The sequence below is a fragment of the Halichoerus grypus genome, chromosome 3 (assembly GCF_964656455.1).
Source record: "Halichoerus grypus chromosome 3, mHalGry1.hap1.1, whole genome shotgun sequence".
In the NCBI taxonomy this organism is placed as follows: Eukaryota; Metazoa; Chordata; class Mammalia; order Carnivora; family Phocidae; genus Halichoerus; species Halichoerus grypus.
The window spans coordinates 120,102,028-120,125,502 of NC_135714.1; the positions used below are offsets into that span (position 1 = coordinate 120,102,028).

The 23,475-nt window shown below is 42.2% G+C and overlaps 1 protein-coding gene across 2 annotated transcripts in view; it reads right to left on the reverse strand.

Annotated features, from left to right (window-relative positions):
- Positions 1-1,186: 1,186 nt before the first annotated feature.
- Positions 1,187-23,475, reverse strand: part of TBC1D9 (TBC1 domain family member 9) — a 117,745-nt gene continuing 95,456 nt past the window's right edge. The window contains exons 14-21 of one of the 2 annotated variants that reach the window (XM_036078930.2): positions 18,963-19,061; positions 18,747-18,815; positions 14,206-14,446; positions 8,538-8,603; positions 7,680-7,766; positions 4,609-4,683; positions 4,411-4,514; positions 1,187-3,324 (exon numbers count right to left, since the gene is read on the reverse strand). In XM_036078930.2, the coding sequence (XP_035934823.1) occupies positions 2,623-3,324; positions 4,411-4,514; positions 4,609-4,683; positions 7,680-7,766; positions 8,538-8,603; positions 14,206-14,446; positions 18,747-18,815; positions 18,963-19,061 (1,443 nt within the window). In that variant the 3' untranslated portion in view covers positions 1,187-2,622. Of the gene's footprint in view, positions 3,325-3,387; positions 3,587-4,410; positions 4,515-4,608; positions 4,684-7,679; positions 7,767-8,537; positions 8,604-14,205; positions 14,447-18,746; positions 18,816-18,962; positions 19,062-23,475 lie in introns of those variants that run through there. The other variant, XM_078069255.1, reaches the window with a different exon arrangement.

Genomic DNA, 23,475 nt, shown 5'->3' on the forward strand with positions numbered 1-23,475 from the left:
TGAAATGCACTGCCTGCCTTCTGGAGGCTGAGGAGGATGAGCTGACAGGTCTATTTGTCTCATGGGCTAAGCTGTAAATAACCAACTCAAAGGCTCGGGGCTCCTCCGCATGTAGTCTAGAGAAGCAGACGGACTAAACACGGCCACTAGGTAATAACATTCCTGCTGTGACGCACCATGATGTGTCTGCACTGATGACGGCAGTATTACAAGCCGGCATGGACGGAGACATCTGCTTTCAGAGGGACGCACTGGTCAAAGTCCCTTTCTCAGTAACCATGGAAAATTCTGACTCCTCTTGTTTATCTGGGGCAAGACATTTAAACCCATGCTTATTCCCCTCCCAAATCCATCTTTGATTTTGGCAAGGTAGAGGTGAGCAAGAGTATTGGATTTTTATTGTTCTTTCTTTTTTTTAAGATTTTATTTGAGAGAGTGAGAGTGAGAGTGAGAGAGTGAGCACGAGCAGGGGGAAGAGTAGAGGGAGAGGGAAAAGCAGACTCCCTGCCGAGCAAGGAGCTCAATCCCAGGACTCCAGGATCATGACCCCAACCGAAGGCAGATGCCCAACCGACTGAGGCACCCAGGCGCCCCTAGAGGTAGAAACACATGATGGAATAATGTGTAACCGTCTTAAAGTTAAATGAATTAAATGACTAGTTACTCAACTAGATACAAACTAAATGGTACTACAGTGTACTGATGAGGATGAAACAGAGGGATTTTCATCCTTTAATCTCTTCTGCAGGATAAGTTAAATAATTAGATAACTGGGGCGCCTGGGTGGCTCAGTCGGTTAAGCATCTGCCTTTGGCTCAGGTCATGGTCCCAGGGTCCTGGGATCGAGCCCTGCATCGGGCTCCCTGCTCAGCGGGGAGTCTGCTTCTCCCTCTCCCACTCCCACTGCTTGTGTTCCCTCTCTCGCTGTGTCTCTCTCTGTCAAATAAATAAATAAAATCTTAAAAAATAATAATAATAATTAGATAAGTGATAAGCATTCTCTTATTTTAAACACACCCATTCGCACGCACATCACTACATATTGTATTTATCTCAAAATATTTGCCTGTAAGCGCTGGTTTACTTAGTCAAATGGTTGTCCAAATAGAATCCCCCCCCAAAGTTGTCAAAAGAGTCACGTTATTGCCTTAGGTAGGAACTCAAGCACTGAGATAAAAGCCACATCTGAATATTTGATGTATTTTATTTGTTCACATTTGTCCTACTTGAGGTTAACACTACTTCATTGGACAGTTTAAAAATCATTCTGTAAACAAAATAAAAAACAGCAGCAAGAGTTAACATAAAAACACAATGCATCATAAAGGAATGTGTTGAAACGAACACTCTGAATAAGCAAAGAAAATGTGACCATGATGATGATTCAACAGGAGAGAAAACCTTCAACATCTGTAAAAGGCAAAACTGGAATAGTAATAAAATTTTAAAAAAAGCAAGAATCCAAAGTGCAGGTGCGCTAGTCTTCTTTTCCACATCCATTCAGGAAATAGATAGAGCATACTATTCTTTTAATAAAGTGACAAGTTCTGCTTTAAAACATTCAGGTACGTTATCTTGCAGATTGTTTTTTTAAGTTTACATGATCTCTACTTTACATTGATTTAACTGGAAAGATGATCATAGGCAATACGTGGCATAATTTCTTGAATCTATGTAGAGTATAGAAATGGTAAAGTTTGTTTTAGTTTTTGCTTTATTTGCAATGAGTAACAAGAAGCTGAAGATCCAGTATCAGAAGCATCAGTACTTTTACTCTTTCCAGAGGGGGAAAAAAAAAATCCAGAGCCTTCTGTCTTCTTTGTTGCCATTTTCAGATTCTCTGTAACAAAAGACTGTTCATTTTCCCTGAATTCTGGTCAGCTGACTTAAATAATCAGAACAGTTTTCTAATGCAAAATCAATCTGGTATTGGTCTGGATTGATCAAATAGAAGTGTTATTCTGGCATATGTAAAAATCATTTACACGTTCATAATTGTTTAGAACCTCAGATGTTTCCTCCTTGAAAGGAAACATCTGTTGAATAGGATTTTTGAATAGAGGACTTTTATGAAATGTATTTCAAATCTTAAAAAATATTTTGAATGCCCCCTAAGATGGTATAGGATTTGCCTCAGCTGACAGTTTCTTTTCCTTTTGGGAACATTCTTGTGTTCGTGGCATTTCATTTTCCTTATGGGTCTAGTATCATTTAGAAAGCCCAAATACAAATGGCTGTGGCCTTATTTAGCATTAAACAGCACTGTTTTTAAACCATGTATACAGCTCAACAGCAAGATTAAGAAGTTAAAATACACACATATCACGGACAGATTCATCTTTTTTTTTTTTTTTGGAATTCATTGAATAAACTGTATTCTGGGAAATCCCCCTCCCCCCAAGACAGCGTACTGTACCTACATCGAGGTGTTTAAATATTTCTCCAACAGTTTTCATTGTATTATATTATGAAAACACTAGGCTTCAAGCCGGGTCCTAATAAATATTTAATTTAAAAGGGAGAAAGGAACCCCAACACAGAACATTTAAAAAAACAAAAACAACACCAAAACCAAAACCCTTCCCTTCCCTCCCCAACCCGTCCCCAACGAAGGCGCAGGTGTCAGCCTGACATGGCGGAGATCTCATAGTCACTGACCGAGGTGAGGGGCTTGCCCATCATCCGGATGTTTTTTGCACTGGTGATCCTGGCCATCATGCACACGGGCTTGTCAAAGTACTTCACCAGGGCCGGCTCAGTCAGGAGGGAGGCCAGGAACTGCTCGAAGGTGATGGCCCAGTCCTGGTCCAGGCTGGTGCTCCGGCGCAGTGCCCCCGTGCCCTGACCGCTGCGCACCAGGACTGTGTCCTCCCCAATGTCCTCGCAGTGCAGCTTGTCCTCCTCGTGGGAGCCGGCGCTCAGCACCGAGTACGAGGACATGGAGCTGTCGTCCTTGGTGTCATCGTCGGAAATCAGCATGGAGGAGCAAGCCCCGTTGTCCCGGGGAGAGGAGTCCTCCAGCTTAATGTCCTCCATCTGCCCTCCCAGGGAGTGCTCCTCACCCTCCCCGGTCAAGCTGGCCGGCAGGGGCTCAACAGACTCCACCACGTAAGGCTGGCTGGGCCCTTTCTTGGGGAAGAGCATGCCTGGGATGCCGCCCCCGCTCCCGCCCTCCTTTGCAGGCTGGGTGACAAAGAGCTTGCCGACTTCCCCAATCTCCAGCAGGAGGCTGGTCACTGCGGCCGTGGCGTGGTACAGCTCCTGCTCATTGGGGTCTTCGCTGAACATGTTGTACATTGTCTTACACAGCTCAATAAACTGCCCCTGAAAAGCGATTCGGGAAAACACAAAGGATGTGACCATTTCATGGGAAGCACAGAGGCAGGACTGAAGCGGGCCGGAAAGCTATTTGATATTAGGGGGTGCCTGGGTGGCTCAGTCGTTAAACGTCTGCCTTCGGCTTGGGTCGTGATCCCAGGGTCCTGGGATCGAGCCCCGAGTCAGGCTCCCTGCTCAGCGGTGAGCCTGCTTCTCCCTCTGCCGCTGCCGCTCCCCCTGCTCATGCTCTCTCTCTGTTTCTCCCTCTCTGTCAAATAAAATAAATAAAATCTTAAAAAAAAAAATAGGGTTCCTGAAAGACCCTTGAAAAGTCCTAGATGTCAGATGAATTGACGTGTTGTTTAAAGTCTCTTTACTCATGTTTCCATTCTTTTTAATTTGAAATTTTTCCAACATCCATAAACGTAGAAAGAATGAAATAATAAACCTTCATGTACCTGTCACCTGAGGTCAAGAATGACTGTCAGACAGTTGCTCCACTAACTCTCTTATCCTCTGTTCGAGCACCGTAAGGAAATCCCAGACCTCATCCCATTTCACATCTCCACACTTTGGTGTGCTGCCCCCGGTGAGGCTCCAGTGCCCCCTCCCAGGACACGTGTGCTGGTGTCCCCGGACCCCCCCCACAGGGTTCATCTGCTCTCCTGATAGGCGACTCAGCACTGGCATCCTGCGTTACAATTATTTGTACTGTTTCATCTGCCTCAGACATTTCAGCGTTTTAAGGACAAAATGTGTTAATAGCTATCTTTATAGCCGAGCACAGAAATTTGCCAACAGCATGAGCTTGTCTTTTGAGTATCTGACGGTATTTTTAATAACTGAAATGAGAATGCTTGTACTCTCAAAACTGAATATTTTGTGATTCACATTTTCTCTGCGGGGGTCACCTTCTCATGACTGAGCCTATTTTTGATGCACAAAAACATGCACAAAATAGATCCAAACAGATCCCAATTAAAATGCCGAGTTACCATTCTCTTTGAGGGGGACTTAACGCTACATTTTTCTGTGACTGGAAAACAGAGCTTCAAGGTTCGAAATGAATGAACTGAAATGTTAAACACTTACCTGATTCAATTTGGGTAAATCCTTTGCGTTCTTTGATTTAGATTTATTTTCTGGAGTCCAGAGTCTCAGATAATTACGATTTTCTTGAGAATTTGCCCTCTTCCCTAAAACCCAAGTGTCAAGAAATAAGTATTCAAAGGTCAAGAAACAAGTGTCCAACCCGCAGTAAGGTAAACACGTGGAGGAGAGCATCCTTACCTCTGTCGGGTTGGAGACTCACTGTAACAAAGCCGTCATCTGCACCGTGCTTCCTTCTGCTATCCAACCCAACCACTGCCAAGAAAGAGAAGAAAAAGATTACAAGGTTATACAACAAACCCACAGATTCAGCATTTGTAGTAGAAAACAGAAAAGCCTCTAGGTCAGGTTGCCTTATTCAGCAAAACAAACAAAACAAAACCAAAACCAAAACCCAGTACACAGAGTTAAATTTGAATTTGAAATAAATAACCAATAATGCTTTAGTAGAAGTGAGCCTTAAATAGCACATGGAATATACTCATGCTAAACAAATGATTTTTTTATTTATCTCAAACTTAGCTTTTACTAGGTGTTCCCTATTTTATCCGATAGCCCTATTTCTCGGTAATGGTTTCCCCCAGAATTATTTTTCACAAGTGGGGTTCAGTGTAGAATTAGGACTTAAAGGAACGATGTCATGTAGTCTTCCGTACTTAAAAAATGGTGGTGATGGCCCAATGAATGTCGATTTCCCTACCCTCTCTGTTACCTCATCATCTTAACTTTATATACACGAGCCTGGTTTTCTGTCAGGCCCTGCAAAAGATCAAGAACTTTTTAAAAAAGAAATAAAAATCGATGTTGATAAAAGGGAAACCAAAAAATCCTACAAAATTCCTTACATTCATAATCTGGCATTTCAAAGATAGGACTTTCAAGGAAACCACTGATAACTGTTTTCCTTTTTCTTCTTAAAACGGAACATCACAGGGCACATAAGGACTTCAAAAAGGAGAGGTATGTATAACCCCCATTCCCATTCCATTTGTCAGCTCTCAGAATGCATTCCAGCACTTCTTCAATCATCCAAAAGATGGCTGGTTTGCCAGATATGGGACCTTCACTGAATTTAGCATCAGGTTAATCTCAGCAGCTTTTAAGACAGAGCGAGAACAATGCACTATATGTCACCAAGAAGTTCTTCTCCTCTTAATGTTGAAAGTGATTTAGGAAACCAGTAGATATTAAAAAATATTTAATATATGGTAAGTTTGTGCAATAGATATAATACAGCCATTTAAAAACCATGTTTCCAGAGACTGTTTCATGACATAGTAATATGCTCACTGGACTTTAAATGAAAAAAGTAGTCTACACAACTATAATAGGCAGTTTGATCCCAGGTTTATACATAGACATACATGTTATATGAATAAAAATGACAGAAAATATTTCAAGATACTGTTATCTTTGTATTATAAAATTTTAAGGTTATCTTTAGCTTATTTTATATATTATATTTTTAGAATTTCAACACAAAGCAATAATGATTTTGGAGTTAGAAAAACATTTTTTATTTATTTTTATTTATTTTTTTAAAGATTTTATTTATTTGACAGAGAGAGACACAGCGAGAGAGGGAACACAAGCAGGGGGAGTGGGAGAGGGAGAAGCAGGCTTCCCGCACAGCAGGGAGCCCGATGCGGGGCTCGATCCCAGGACCCTAGGATCATGACCTGAGCCGAAGGCAGACGCTTAACGACTGAGCCACCCAGGTGCCCCAGAAAAACATTTTTTAAAAAGCAACTTTGATGATTATTAAATGCTACTGGCATGTGAGCATTGCTGAAGCATTCTGAAACAAGTGGATCCTTTTCTGAAATGAGTGTTTACTAAGAAAGATAGTGCTCACGTCTTGCAGCCAAAATACTATTGCTAACAAAGCTAAGAATATCACAGGACATGCGAAGACACTATGCTAAAAGCCTTCCTACATTATCTCATTAAATCCAATCTACACCCAAGAGGACAACTACCATCTCCATTTTCCACAGAAGGAAATTGAGACTCAGAAATACCAGGACCTACCTGAGGTCACCTGGGTAACAATATACAGAGCAGCAGAGTAGCATTCTGTCCACAGATCCTACCCTCAACTCGTATTGCCAATAATAAGACTGGATCCGGTTCACCCCTTTCTACTCAATCATAATAACATAGTTTGATAATAAATGGTGACTACACTTACCGTGATGAGCACTGAGTAATGTACAGAATAAATCACGTTGTACGGCTGAAACTAATATGACACTGTATGTTAATTATACTCCAATAATAATAATAATAAAAAGCTGGTCTAAACTCTGCTTATTTTGGAATGGAAAATTTAAGAGGCAAAAGGACCCAGGAGCAACCACATTTACTTTTGGACTTGGGTGAAGTCATGAAGCTTCACTGATGATGAATGAGAAGGTAAATAACTCACTGCAGCAGCAAGCTGAGCGACTCTGCTTAGCTTCATACAAGACAAACAGGACATGACAATATATAAATTTGGAGATGTATACAATGAGTTGAATCACATCTATGTAGATCTAACAACTACATAAAGCAGAAGTGAGCACATTTTTTTTTTGTAAAGGGCCGGAGAGTAAGTATTTTCGGCTTTGCAGGCCATACTGTCTCCATCTCAACTACTCAATCTTACCCCTGTAGCATGAAGGTAGCCAGAGGCAATATAAATGAACAGCTTTAAAACTTTATTTCTAGGCACTGAAGTTTAAATTTCATGTAATCTTCCCCTATCATGAATTATTATTCTACTTCTGATTTCTAGAAACCATTTAAAAATGTAAAAACCATTCTTAGTTCACAGGTTGTGCAAACAGACCGTGGGCCACATTTGGCCCACGGGCTGAGGTTTGCATCTGGATGGCTGTTACAGAGCTAAGACAGAAATAAGAGAACTCTTTCTGGCAGAAATGTCCTGATTCTGGATAGCAGCATAATAACAGGATGATGTCCTTAATGAGGCTGACTATAGCAGGCAGAGTGGAGTAAAATACATAGCTCTTTGGGCCATGTTTTCCCTAAGCCAGGGGGACATGGTGTACATGGTCCCTTCAGTGGGCCAAGTACCCACTCCCCAGGAGTTGGTTGCCCGACTTCAGAAATGTGAAAAGAAAGTAACATATTAGGCTACTGGATTGGTATACTTCTGATTGACTAGCTTTGGAGGCAACTTCTTCCAATGACAGAGGGCTCTGTAGAAAAGAAATACAGTACCCCTGGCGAGGAAAGTCACTTACCGTGTGTACATTCTGGGGTGATATCTTCAAAGAAGTATTGAGTTGCTTCAAAAGCAGAATCTGGCTCGTCTTGATCAGAGGATGGCTCTAGAGAGAGGAGGAGAGGTAATTCTCATATTGGCAGAGTGGTGACTCAGTGAAAGTGTGCTTTAGTTGTTAAAGAAGTGACAAGGGGGAGGGTGAGAAGCTGAAGTTACAAAGGTGGAGTGGGGGACATCACTGGGGGCCCTGAACGCCTTACGGGGGGCGGGGAGCTCACTCCATTTTTCACTCCATCTTCCTTTTTAACAACCTCACACCACGGTGTCCCTTTACATCTTCCTTTTTTTAAGATTCTCCTAAATTCTGTGAAATGCTGCTTCACAAACCAAATTTTAGGAAACTGTACGCATTAAAGATAATTCTCAAATCTATAGTTCTACCCTAGCTCTATCCTTAATGCTAATCCCTCATTTTTTTTTAAGTATTTGCTAGCTACATCCAAGCTACAGGGCAACCTTTTTAAAACCTGAGCTCAAAACCTCTCCATCTTTCCCACTTGTTCCTGTGTTAAAACGACTCCTTCTAATCTCAAAATCTCAGGTTCCTACCCTCTCTTCTCTTTCACAACCCTTATATCCCATGAGTTACCAAATGCTATTCACTCTCTTGCAGAAGTCTGCTCTTTTCTATTACCACTCCTACCTCAGACAGGAAAATGACCACAGATCAAGCACATACGGATTCAGGAACCTATGTAGGTAATTACTATTCCATTCATCCTTAGTGACCAGTGAGTGATTCTAAATATCACAAAAAGAGAGATTTCAAACCAGGTCCTGGTAGAGATACATGAGCTCCTCTGTGTCGCTCACTTACCGGGCAAGACGTGCATTTTGTACAGGAGTTTGAGTTTCTCTGTGAGGTCCCCGTGGCACGCAGCACCTAGAATCACATAAGTACCAATGTGAAGGTATTGTGTGTGCTACTGACCCCTCTGGGCTTAGCATTCCCTTGAAAAGTCTACTTTTTGCAAATTGAAATCAAGACACTGGGTAACAGGTCTGGCCAGCACATATTTGGGCTAAGAGCTCTGGAACCAGGATGCCGGGTTTCAAATCCTTTGTACTTACTATATGCCCTTCAGAGAGTTAACCTCTCTGTACCTCAGTTTCCCCTATATAAGGTCGGATGATAAATAGAAGATTCTACCAGTGGTCTTGACATCAGGATCAAAGTAATGTGTGGATTAAACATGCTAACATGTATAAAACGCTTAGAATAGCGCCTGGCACATAATAAAGGTGTTGTTATTAAGAAAAAATCATATGACTGGGTCTCAACACTCTAATGGAATTCAGAAATAATCTCAAAATATGTTTGAGATTGCTTCCAATTACTCATTGTAAAAATCCCTTTTAGTTGTTTTTGGGGTCTCCTAAATGTTTCTTCAGTTTAATTCATCCTCATCTACCCACTATATCACCATCACTTCAATCAAAAGAACCTTGTTACTTCTTCCTTTAAAGACCATATGTATTTCAGGAATCAGAAAATCCTCTGTAAATATCTTGCCTCAGAGCACCTACTTGACGATTAATCAGCTTTGGGAAAAGAGGAATCACAGAATTTGGGTTAGCAGGAACATCAGGGGTTGTCTTGTCCAATGTCCCCCTGAATGTAGGCATCTCCCCTCCTCCACAAAAGACAGGAGAGTCTAGCACCTACTGGGACACTCGCAGGGACAGGGAGCTCGTCACCACCAGAGACATTCCATTCCACCAATGTATTCTTTAAATTAATTGAAAGTTCTTCTGCAATTTTTGTTTTAGTCTTAGGATCCTTAACCTGCAATCTCAACTTCAGAAAGTCCAGGAAGCCCCTAAAATGTACAATTTTGTCTCTATGTGCGTATGTCCTTTTGTGGGGGAGAAAATGTCCATAGTCCTTATTATATCTCCAAGAGTCCATGACTCACAAAAAGGTTTAGAACTGCTTTTCCTCCCCTTATTCTACTCTTTAAAGCCAAACAGAATAGGTCTGTTGCCTCAATACAACGACCCTTCAGATTTTGAGGATAACACACCTGTCTCCCTCAAGCTTATCTTTTCAAGGCAAGTTTATCTATTTTCCACTTTCTCATGTGACATAGTTTGTATACCCTTCCCTACTTTTATGCACATCCACCTTACGTGTCACCTTGTCAATCAATATCTCCCTGCAGAGAGTTCCAGAAGCCTCTTGTCCACTTCAGAGAATAGTGGAGATACTCTTGACTCCACTACTAAGACAGCCTGAATCTGCATTCAATTTTTTATACTCTTTCACTGTGGAGTTTCGTATTGACCACGTGGTTAACTAAACCCCAAGATGTTTGCACACCAACTAATACTTATCATGAAAATAATGACAGACATTTATTAATTATTTGCTCTGTGTTAAGTCCCATGCTATCTACTTAACATGCGTAGTTCATTTTTCTCTCACAATAATTCTATGAGATGGACATAAATATTATCCGAATTTTACAGATGAGGAAAGCTGAGCTTATTGATGGTAAGTACTGTGTTCAAGGTCATAGGCTAATAAGTGGCAAGCCCAGGATTTGGATTTAGATTTGTCTAACTCTAGATCCCATGCCTGAACCCACTATACCATATGTAAAAACCCTAACTAGGTTGTTTTTTTTTAAAGATTTTTTATTTTTAAGTAATCTCTACACCCAACATGCAGTTCAAACTCACAACCCCAAGACCAAGAGTTACACACTCCACTGACTGAGCCAGCCAGGTGTCCCCCACTTTTTTCTTCTCATAATCATTTCTTAAAATTTAGGATTTCTGGTTTATCCTTACCAATTTGTTTTGCCAATCATTTCTTCATGGGGAATTTTTTTTTCAAATCTCATTTTTGTCATCCAACATTTTGGCTGTCTTTCTCAGCTTCATGTAGCCCACACATCTGGTGAGTAGGCCTCTTTTCTCTCTTCCTCTTTTTTTTTTTTCCAGTTATAAAACTGTTAGGATTGGCCTTTACTGAGTCAGCTTCACATAGGAACTCATTCTTTCATATCCCTAATACTCAAAATACCAGAGTTAGACTTTAGTTGGAAAATTTGATGAGCAATATTGGGTTTTGTTTTGTTTTTTTCTTTTCCAGTTTTAATTTGGCCTCCTCTTTTTCTATGACTTCAGTTGCTGAGTCCAGTAGAGGGGGATGAAGAGTAATTATAGTAACAATAATAACTAACCCTTTTTAAGTCAGGCATCGTTCCAGGAACTCTACTAGAAGTATTTCATTTAATCCTGACAGTAATTCATTTGCAAATGAAGAAATGATCAGAGATTAAATATCAAGCCCAAGGTACTAGAGAACTCTGTTGAAACTCATTCATTAACCATCCCACCTGGGAGGCAGTGTTCAGCCAGTCACCCAATCACCAACTTCTATATACTCCTACCTTTTCCATTTATAGAGTTTTAGCTGTCAAATGACCAGCCGCATCATGACATCTATGACATATTTAGAGACTGCCTTTCAGCAACACGACTGGAAAAGGAGATACAGCTCATTCGTGGCTTCTGATAGTAATCCATTTCTAATTCCTTATAGACCACCTGTTTATGAATTTCTAGAGGGAACTTTCAGGGGACTGACATTAAAATTACTGATCCCCCCCCGAAAAAAATTACTGATCCATCTTTTCCAGAATTCTTTTTTTAGTGTTTAAAGCCTGAACAGAATTTCTCTTTTCTGTCTCCATGACTATAATTGACCCACATAACTAACATCAGCTCTGAGCATTCTCTCAGTATCTAGGGCAAGGCTTACTTTGCTCAAGAACTTGATTGCGTTTTGAGAAGCCTAAATACTCTTTTCCAGTGTTTTCACTATCCCGGACTGCAAGCTTCTTTCCTTTCTTGAAGATTTTAAAGAGTATTTTCTTACTGGAGTCACTGAACTTAAGTAAATTAAATACTTATATTTATTTCTATCACTTTCTACATGCAGAACTGGTCTCTTTTTCCTCCTCCTTATCCATGTCAAAAGATAATTTTTTTAAAATCTCCTTTTGATAGCCACCAATCTGGTAATAAGTAGTTACCTTGGGGCAGAAAAGATTAGAAGAGGGTCAAAGGGGTCTTTAGCCCTGTTTGGACTGCTTCACTTTTTTTAAAAAGTGGAAGGTACTCATGTGTTACTTGTGTATTAAAAGTTGATGGCTCCTCCTTCCCTAAAAACTGTCCTGCTTGCTGTCATCAGCATAGACTCGTGAGAAAAGGGTGAGCAATCAAGACAGACAGCCCTTGTCTGAATCCCGGGCCCAGCAGGTACTAACTGTGCAGTCCAGTTCAGTAAGAGATTAAGTATTGACTCGCTAAAAACTAACGTCCCAGCAAGTTATTTAACTTTCAAAGCTTTCATCTCTTTAACTGAAAATGGGGATGATAATAGTAAGCAGGTGGGTAATAAAGCATAAGAGTAACAGCACAAACCGTGCCCCTGGAATGCCTGGGTTCAAACTCTAACTTTGTAGTTGTGCGCCTTAGGCAGATCAAATGTACGTAAAGCATTAGGGCAGTGCCTGGAGCAGAGTAAATGCTGTGTAAATGGTAGTTATCATTATCCCCTCAAAAGGCTACTGTTTGGATTTAGTGATCAAGTACAAATTCTAAAGCATCTGAACAGCGTCTGCACTTAAAAAAGGCTAGTTCTGTGCCATTTGCAACGACGTGGATGGAACTGGAGGGTATTATGCTGAGCGAAATAAGTCAAACAGAGAAAGACATGTATCATATGACCTCACTGATATGAGGAATTCTTAATCTCAGGAAACAAACTGAGGGTTGCTGGAGTGGGGGGTGGGGTGGGAGGGATGGGGTGACTGGGTGATGGACACTGGGGAGGGTATGTGTTCTGGTAAGCGCTGTGAATTGTGCAAGACTGCTGAATCTCAGATCTGTACCTCTGAAACAAATAATGCAATATATGTTAAGAAAGAAAAAAAGAAGAAGAAGAATGTAGCAGGAGGGGAAGAATGAAGGGGGGGAAATCGGAGGGGGAGAAGAACCATGAGAGACAATGGACTCTGAAAAACAAACTGAGGGTTCTAGAGGGGAGGGGGTTGGGGGATGGGTTAGCCTGGTGATGGGTATTGAGGAGGGCACGTTCTGCATGGAGCACTGGGTGTTATGCACAAACAATGAATCATGGAACACTATATCTAAAACTAATGATGTAATGTATGGGGATTAACATAACAATAAAAAAATTAAAAAAAAAAAAAGGCTAGTTCTGGGGACGCCTGGGTGGCTCAGTCAATTAAGTGGCTGCCTTCAGCTCAGGTCATGATCTCAGGGTCCAGGGATCGAGCCCCCGGGTGGGCTCCCTGCTCAGTGGGGAGCCTGATTCTCCCTCTCCCCCCTTACTCGTGCTCTCTCTCTCGTTCTCAAATAAAATCTTAAAAAAAAAAAAAAAAAAAAGGCTAGTTCTTCCATGTCCCCCACCCCCTTTAAACACATACATGAGTGCTTTGTACAAATAATTTTTTCCTTCCTAAGAGCATCTCATTTATACCCCTTTGCCTTTTTAAAAACCATCAGCTTCCTCTGGCCTTTATGCCTTCTAGTCATTTTTTTTTAATTTTGGTTTTTCACAAAGCTTTACTAGTCATTATTCTTAAAGATTTAGAGCACTTTTTGGACTCATCGTTGGCTCTTTGCCTGACCTCTTCATCTTTCCTCGGGCATGTTGTTTTAAAGTACATGTCACGGCCAAGGCCACAGAGTGGCACAATTAGAATCAACTTTTTTTTTCCTTCTTCTCTCATTCTGGCAGCCTGACATAATGCCTGCTATGACCACAACCTCGTATCTGGCGGGCCAAGCTCTACGTCCCTATAGCTTTTCTACTCAATTATAAACGGAACAAGAGTTCAAAAGAACATAGGGCAGTCCTGCTAACACAGAATCACGGTCAGTGAGGCCGACAGGCAGAAACCGCGTGCTCCTTGTTAGATGTGGGTGTTCTTGCTCACGATGGACGGTCCTTTCTCCAAGCAAAATGGAGAGAAAAGACCTTCACTTAGACTGCAGAACTGTTGTTGTTTCTTCAGCCCTTTATTAAAAACATTATGAAATGTTTTTATATTTCTTTATAAAATTTTATTAAATACAGTTTTTGTCAAAGAAAATCAATCCACCCAAATATTTCTTTTTCTCTTGTAAGGTATCATAGTCTGTGGTTTCAGTGTTTATGTTGGCATTTTACTGTCTTGCAAATTCTCTGATAAGGTATTTTAACTAGGGCTGAGAACTAACCAATGTAGAAGGCAATGCTTTAATCATATAGTATATCCATTCACTAAAAACAAATGTCACCGGCAGTTTGCAAACTTTAAAATGTGCTCCTCTGCCCTCTAAACCCAATCTTTGGAGGCAGTGCAGGGCTGGGGCCCTGAGGGCAGCACTGAGGACCACCATGAGCGGGGCAGGTGTTACTGCCCCATCAGCCCCTCCAAAGCCATGCAATAACTGCACATGCTTACTTAGCCCAGAGACAAACTCTCGGAAGTTTATCAGAGAGTCTCCATTTTCATCTAATAACTGAAACAAGCGGGAGGCCAGCACTTCCGAGTGAGTTCCACAGGCCCAGGGAAAGAGGAGAGCAAACATCCCCTTGAACTGCTCAAAGTCAATGCGATACTGTTCAAGGTAAGGCAGGCTGGGGTCGTGCCGGTCCAGCGCATTGCTGCTCCCGCCCCAGTAGCAGCTGGTGAGATGCTCTGCCTGAAAAAGGAAAGCACAGGAGGATTACTGGGGATGCAATCTCAGAGCAAAGACCAGGAAGAAAAGGGCCCTGCCTGATGTTTGGAAAAAGGCTTTCGGTCAACCCGTGTGCGTCTCCCAGGGTGCTGGTCTGGTCTCAGGGCTCCTTGTCTTCCCGTTGTTCTACACAGATCTCCGCCCGACCACCCCACTAACTCCACGTGGACCACCTCTGCTGCTTACATCTGGTGTGAAAGGTTCAGTTCGATTCCTGGAGGCAGGCGAAGAAAGGGATCCTCCCCCCAACATCCCTGCCTGTACTCCTATGTTCTTCCCTTTCACACACACACTCACGAGAACTTAAAAAAATTAAGTTTAAAAAAATTAAATAGAATGTTAACCTGAAAAGGCTCTGTAATTTAAGCAATCTGACCATCTTGTTTCCTAGGTGAGGGTGAGAAAGCCCAGAGGCTGAGTGGCTCTCACAAGGTCGTCCAACCAGTTACTCAGAGCAGAAGCATGATGACATTGGGAGTTTCTGAATTCCTAGTGTGGTGTCCCACTCACCCCCTGCCTCTTGGTGACTGAAATTACTTAAATATCATAGTCACAGTATTCAAGCTACAAACGTGTGGTCTTATTGTGCACATCTGAAAATAGCTTTAGAAAAATTATGAGTAGGAATCGCTATGGTAAGGAGAATAGAGATCTGGAAACAACAAAAAGCTTCCTGTTTGTCCTTGGAAACAAGGCAGCCTCTTATTCATGAAGTCATATTGATTCTGATAGATATATGCACCCATTCTAGGAAGACCACAAAGATAAAACCGGTAATAGAAAAGCCCAGAAGGACACCCCTCCCCCGACATTTATAGTTAGCTCTGGATGCGTAGATGGGAGCAATGGGAGAGGCATGAAAAGCAGGACTTTACTTTTACTTTATTCCCTATTGTACTGTCTGAGTATTTCACGACAGTAACGTATAAATACCGCAACAGAAAAAAAGCACTTTCTTTCTTTCTTTTTTTTTTTTAAAAAGCACTTGCGAAACAGATCTTTCCCCCTTGCCCAGGAGTTGTGTGAGGGGGGAATCCGTCGTGTGTGTGGTACTTCAGTTTTGCTCTCACTTAGAAAGGAGCAAAGCCCAAATGTCTCTATCACAATTGTTTACTGGGAATCACAGCTAATAAACTAAAAGAGAGAGGAGTGGGATAGGCAAGAGAGGAAGAGGGAGAGGTGGGGAGCAGAGCCAAAGCCAGGTTTCTGCACTGCAGCCTCTGGAAAATGAAGGAAGCGGGTCAGAGTTCATCAGGGCTTTGGTACTGCATTCCTGGCTGCAGGGGTGGGTGAGGTCGGAGTGCAGGCTGTCAGAGGGAGGCAGGCGAGGCTGAGATCAGAGAGGCTGCAACTATGGAGCGGGAAGGGATGCCCAGCAGCCCTCTGTGGGTGGGACGGTGTTGGTGATCCGCCCCTGGGAGGGGTCCTCTTCACCTGAGCTATGGATAAAGGTTGCCCAGAGCATTTCCTCCTAGCTAAAGCTTTCAAATTACTCTGGAACCAGGCTTGAATGTGGGTCCAGGTACTTTCATGGTGCTCCCAACCATCAGGAAAATACAAGCCTGTTCCTTGATAAGCTCCCATACTCCATCATGTGGGGACCAAGGACCCCGACATCCAAAAAGGATCAAAAGACTCATTTAGAGAGTTCAAGAGAAACTAGGGTAAAGGGGCCTTGAACTACATTTTCCATCAAACGTGCCTCAAGGTGGCAGCCTTTCCACGTTTTTCCTCCAAATTTAACTTTTTATTTTTTTATTGTTTTTTTTTTTAACTTGAGTATAGTTGACACACAATGTTACATTAGTGTCCTGTGTAGGCTTAGTGGTTTGACAAGTTTATGAGCTCCTTGGGAGAGGACTGCATCTTTCCTTTTATCTGCAGAAAACCCCCTGGAAATTGGCTTTTCAAAAGACTAAAGAGTCTGGCAGAGTGTCTGGCACATACTGATGCCTCAATAAATGTTTGTTCAAGTGATTTAAAACCAATTAAAAGTGTTCAGAAGAATCAAAAGAGTCCATAACTGAAGTTTTTATCTTGGGTTCCACAGTTATCTCTTTTTTATTTTTTTAAAGATTTTATTTATTTATTTGACAGAGAGAGACACAGCGAAAGAGGGAACACAAGCAGGGGGAGTGGGAGAGGGAGAAGCAGGCTTCCTGCGGAGCAGGGAGTCCGATGCGGAGCTCAAACCCAGGACCCTGGGATCATGACCTGAGCCGAAGGCAGACGCTTAACGACTGAGCCACCCAGGCGCCCCCCACAGTTATCTCTTGAGTCTCCTTCCCAACCCTGACACTGAGTCTCAGATTCTTTCTTGGGGTGCTCTGTAGATTTGGGGAACTCCTGTTTGTCAACACAGCCTTAGGCAGAGCTTTCGAGTCTAAGAACAGCGTGCTTTCTTCAGGCATATTCTCAGGGTCCACAGGACACACCTGGTACCTGAAGGTGCGCTGACCAGAGAGCGCAGGGGTGCCCAGCTAAGAAGCCATGGCTTCAGCAATCTCTGCATCTGGGACTTCCGCACAACCAGCCTGGCCCTCCTTTCCCGGGCATCCCTCAAAGGCGGCCTCCTCTTTCTAATGTCAATGCCCTTCCTGTTAACTGTTCATGGTCTTGCTGCCTCCGGCTGCTATTCCCACTTCTGTTCACTTACCCAAAGCCCAGCTCTAACCCCCACACCACCCCGTGAAGCACATTTCTTCTGGTCCTCAGCATCCCTTTAAAAATCTGATCTTAATTGGATCATTGTATCTTTTTGTTTTGATCCAAGTTGGATCATTGTATTTTTCCTTTATGGAACCAAGAGGGACCCTTTCTTATGGATAACCAGCTTACACTGAGCAGTTATTTATGGTGTATGGATAAAATATGAATGGTCTGGCACACTATAAAGACTTCACCACCAAGTGCCAAGTGGAGGCTGGTGGGGGAGGGGGTGGTGTCCACCCTGCTGGTCACGCTGCTGGGCTGCACGGAGGGCATCACTAACCAGCTGTGAAACCTCAACCTCTCTGCACCCGCATCAGAAACATGCAGAGATTATACTAGATGAATAACTGATCACTAATTTACCTATGTATTCAACACACACATTCAGAGCACCTGCCAGGCAGAGACACTAGAGTAGGCACCAGTGAAACAAGAAGAAATAAAATAGTGGTGGGGCGCCTGGGTGGCTCAGTTGGTGAAGCGTCTGCCTTCGGCTCGGGTCATGATCCCAGGGTCCTGGGATCGAGTCCCACATCAGGCTCCTTGCTCAGCAGGGAGCCTGCTTCTCCCTCTGTCCCTCCCCCTGCTTGTGCTCTCTCTCTCTCCTTCTCTGACAAATAAATACATAAAATCTTAAAAAAAAAAATAAAATAAAGTAGTGGTGCTCTTCAGTAAGCAGCTAACAAGCAAGTAGGAATATTAGCAAAAACATTCCCAGCTATCACATCCTCTGATTCTAAGATCTATTAGTATTCAACCCAGATCTTTTTCTTTCATGCTTCCTGCTATCTCTGTAGTCCTCCAAATAGTCATGTTTGGCTCTGGCAGTAAAAGGAACTACAAACAAGAAGCCACCCAATTAGAAATCAGGATAAAATTGGTATCAGCATAAAAGACGTCTTTTAAAAGTTTTCTCCTGCTCATTGCCGCATCTTTGCCTATGAGGTTGATAATGACAGTTAAAAGTATTTTTTTCTAGAAGAAAAAAATTCTACTTTGCTTTATTTACTAATAAAATGTTTTGTCATTCAGGACTAAGATAGGTATGGGCTGAATTATGGAATGAAAACCACAGAAATTTAACCAATCAGGCTTTTCCTTAGACAGTTGAACAGCTTTATGCTTACTCTAGCTACATATTTCTTTTTCAGTGTGCTCTAACATAGCTTAATATAGGAAAGCTCTAAGGGTGCTTTAATACAGCTTAATATAAAAATCACAATTTACAGTAATTTCAGGCAGCACTTAAACTCAATTGCCATCATTCCAATGAGTATTATAAAGTAATACCCTTCTTTGTCAAGTCCAAGGAAACAGCTAAAATATTATATGGAGTGGAACAAAGCTAAAACATCGGCTTAAATGAGTTATAAGAATATGCTTATTTTTCATATTAAGCATTCCATTTTCATACTCTCAGCTCTACATATTTATGCATGTTGATCCTCATGCTGTCCCTTAACAATTTAACGGAAAAACCTAGAACTAATTGAATCATTAAAGTGAACTCTTTTATTCCCCTGAATGTACATGGATTTACTTTGAAACTCACCTTGAAAAGAGCATAAAGTTCTTCTAGCTCATCAATGGTAAAGGAAGTTTCTGTCACAATTGTTCGGACCTATAAGAAGGTAGACAGAATGAATTTCACAATGTCAAAGATACTATACTGGGAAAGTTCCTGATTTTCTTCTTTTAAATCATCTCAGTCTGTCCAGCAGGAATTTATGGAGAGAGAAGGCCACTTGCTATTTTTTACAGGACTTACCACGTTCCGTTTTGTAGTATCCTCCAGTGTCTGGATCACCTTCAGTCTCTGTTTGAATCTCATCTGCTCAATCAAATCTGCCCGGATGGTTCCAAATTTCTAGAAAGGAACATTAGTGGTATTTCTGAGAAATCTGTTAAAGTACATAGTATCATGTCTGCAAGATTTATGGAGACACAACCCGGATACATAGAAAAAATTTCTTGTGAAATGACAGACATCCTAGACTATGCCTTCATTTATTTTAAAAACAATTTAGCAACCATAAGTAAGTAACAGGAAATTCTCATGCTTCTTAACCACTGAACTACATGTCAAAGTCAAATGAGTGTTGCTCAAATCAACAACAGTTTATAGGGAAGAAAAGGTTAAATAAGGCTATAAGGGCCATTTGTGTAAGAAAAAATGCTTCAAAGGAAGAATTTTCCTGCCAAGAAGAAAGGAAATATCTGAGGCTTACTATTAGCCTGGGAGGTCAGAAGAAACGTCTGTGTGAGGCTCCCTGTTCCTGTTCTCCAGCTCTATAGCATTTGTCCTGGTTCAGAAACCTACACTGTCTTTGGATGGCAGACACTGTGGGTTAGCTACCTTTCCAAACTCCAAAATGCCTCCTATTACCTGAATGTTTGTTGAATGAAACTTCAAAAGCCAAAGAAAGAATATACAAAGTTTTAGATCTCCTAGTGGTGCAAAAGAAAAACAAAGAAGTTCTGCTTAAAGCATGAAGCTTGAACTATGGAAGCAATGGCTGTCATGGATCAACACATTGAAAGGATAAAGAAAAAACTGACAGATAGTATCAAGCGTTGGCAAGGTTATGGTACAACCAAACCCTCATATGTTGCTGCTCAGAGTATATCAATTGGTACAACCATTTGGGGAATCTGTCTGCAGTATCTACTAAATCTGAATACATACATATACCTATGACACATAAATTCCTAAGTACCTTCCCCAAAATGTATATATGTTTTTACCCAAAGTCATATGCTAGAATATTCATAGTGACGCTATTAGCCAAAAGCAAGTAACCACTCAGATGCCTGTTAACAGTAGAGTGGATAAATAATTTGTGATATTATCACACAATAGATTACTACGCAGCAATGAAAATGAACAATTTGGATAAATCTCACAATCATAATGCTAAGCAAAATAAACCAGAACCAAAAGAGCTCATTCCGTATGAATGGAATTATACATTTATGAATGGAGTTCAAAAGCAAACACAACCTATGGTTTTAAAAGTCAGGAGAGGAGCGCCTGGGTAGCTCAGATGGTTAAGCATCTGCCTTCGGCTCAGGTCGTGATCCCAGGGTCCTGGGATCGAGCCCCGCATCGGGCTCCCTGCTTGGTGGGCAGCCTGCTTCTCCCTCTCCCTCTCCTGTTCCCCCTGCTTGTCTCTCTCGCTCTCTCTGTCAAATAAATGAATAAAATCTTAAAAAAAAAAAAAAGGAGAATTACTAACTTTGGATGGATGGACAGTGACAGGAAGGCGACACAAAGGGAATTTCTAGGGTGCTCGTATTGATCTGGGTAACAGTTACAGGAGTATGTTAAACAGGGGGTCTAAACATTGTCTTTGTACATCCGTACCACAGAATCCTACTCAAGAAATAGGGTAAAAAAAACCACCAAAACTGTTTTATACAAAATGACTAGGATTTATTTTTCATAGAAATTGTGATGAAGGAAAAAAGACAAATCTCAAAAGAATGCATACTATGTATTTTGTTTATGTAATAATCATGATAACATTATTATAGAGAGGGAGAATAGATTAATGTTTGCCGGGGTTAGCACCAGGGTGAGGGAAGGGTGGGTGTGGCTATAAAGGGTAGTATGGGAGAGTCTTGTGATGGTACACTTGAGGGTCTCTACTGGGGTGGTAGTTATGCAAGGCTATGCACGTGACAAAACTGCACAGACACACAGAGAATGCATACGGAACTGGTGAAATCTGAATAAGCTTGTTTGGGATGTCAGCACTGGGTGGTGGGGGGAATTGAAGGAGAAGTGCACGTGACTTCTTTGTACAATTCTTTGTTACCTCCCTTTGAATCTATAATTATTTCTAAGTAAAAGAGTGGCTTTGAAGTTATGGTGTAACATTTTAGGACAGAATGTGATGGATCAATCTGAAAAGTGAGTGATAATCAGGGAGTTGAGAAATTACTGTTGAGTTTAAGAATTTATTGGTATAGGGGCGCCTGGGTGGCTCAGTCGTTAAGCGTCTGCCTTTGGCTCAGGTCATGGTCCCGGGGTCCTGGGATCGAGCCCCACATTGGGCTCCCTGCTCTGCGGGAAGCCTGCTTCTCCCTCTCCCACTCCCCCTGCTTGCGTTCCCTCTTTTGCTGTGTCTCTCTCTGTCAAATAAATAAAATCTTTAAAAAAAAAAAAAAAAAGAATTTATTGGTATAGAGAGAGAACACTGAGTTTTTGAAATTTTGAAATGAGGACTAGCATTATCTAGCCAAGTCAACTGTGAGACGTACCTAATGGTTGTCACACAGACTGGCAGTTGTCTTCCCAATCTGTTCTCCCTTCATGTATATAATTCAAAATTTCAGCGAGTACCCAGGTGCTTAGCAAGACATTTCCAAGCTTCCCCTGTGGCTTGTTGTGGCCAGGTGACTAGATTCTGGCTAATAGGATGTGAGTGGAGATTTCATGAACAAGGGCTTATTAAAGGAGCAGAGCACACCCACCCTATCTCCTTCCTGTGGGGATATGACATTTCTTAAGAGTAGATAAGAAAAACCCTGGGTCCCTAATGCCACTGGGCTCCACACCAGCCCTGAGCCACCTACGCGGACTGAAAGTGAAGGACAAACAAATTTCTATCTTGTTTAACTCTGTTTTGGAGTCTGTTGTTAAACCGCCTGGTCTGCATTCCAAGCAGTACAAGATCTAACACTTATAAACTGCTTATTACGGTGCTTGGCGTAAGTTTATGTGTTTTGTTTTAACTCCATTTAATCCCATCCTCCGGGTTCTCCTCATTCCTCACTGGCTACTTCTTTTCTGTCTCCTCTGCACATCTTCCCCATCTCTAAACCCTGGGGAGCTCCAGGGTTTCGTCTTTAGACCTCTTCCCTCTATCAAAACCTACTCCCTAGGGATTACCAGTCACTGCTCACCCTCTCCTGTCCCCACCCTCGTCGAAACCACTACTGTCTCTTACAATAGCCTCTAAACGGATTCTGCTTCCTCGAAGCATTGCACCTTTATTTTTCTCCCACAAGCAAGAATGTTCTGTCTAAAACCTGTGGCTGATGACACTACTTTGCTGAAAACTCCAGGCGCTTTACAGCGGGCCGAATTCTGAGTCTTCACTAAGGCCTAGCAGTCCTACATGCTCTCCCTGCTCCAGCAGCTACCTCTCTGCTCACCTGCCACCACCCCTCTGCTCACTCCCCTCCAGTCACGGTGGCCTTTTGCTGCTCCTCAAACGTGTCATGCAGGCCCCCTTGCCAGCCAGGGCCTGGGCGCTGCCTGCCCCCTCGGCCTGGCATGTGCTTCTTGCTAAAACACATGGGCTGGGGGCGCCTGGGTGGCTCAGGCGTTAAGCCTCTGCCTTTCGCTCAGGTCATGATCCCAGGGTCCTGGGTTCGAGCCCCACATCGGGCTCCCTGCTCCTCGGGAAGCCTGTTTCTCCCTCTCCCACTCCCCCTGCTTGTGTTCCCTCTCTCGCGGTGTCTCTGTCAAATAAATAAATAAAATCTTTAAAAAACAAAAACAACAAAAACACACGGGCTTGCTTCCCCATGTCATTTGTGTCCTGGCTAAATGTCACTTCACCAGAAAAACAGACCTGCAGAGAAACGGCACATCCACCTTTTACCTGCCGTGCTTCTTCTTGAATTTATCATTTTACCTTATACTTGGTTTTTACTTCTTACAGCTATCTGCCCCGCCCCCCCTCCTACCTCCAGCTCAGCCCCGCTTACTAAATGAGCACAGAGGCTGTGTCCACCGGAGTGGAGGACGGTGCTGATTTAGTAAGTGTTCAACAAATATTTGCTGAATACATTGAATCCCAATGATAATACCAGGAAGAAAGCGCTTTCCTTCTCCCCATTTCAGAGACAAGCAATCAGAAGTTTAACAAAAACTGTTGACTTGCCCAAGTCCTCAGAGCTGGTAAAGTATTCATTGCAAAGTACATACTAACAACAGACAACTGGTTTACTTCAAACTGGGCCATAGTATGCCTTTGATTAACAACGAGAAAACAGTAGTTATGAGACAGAAGGAAACTAAATTTTATCGCACTGATAATTGGCAGAGCCATTATAGGCCATGTCGTGGGCTCCTTACAGTAACCTTGTGAGGTGGTAATGTTACTTCCACTTTACAAATGGGAAAACCAAGGTTCACAGAGGTTAAATAAGTGACCCAGAGTTCCACAGGGGCTGAGCTGCAAGTCTGAGGCCCAGATACCAGCTCCGTAACTCCACCACCTACTATTCTATCCGACAATACGTTCTTCCCTGTCTCTATGTAGATCAGA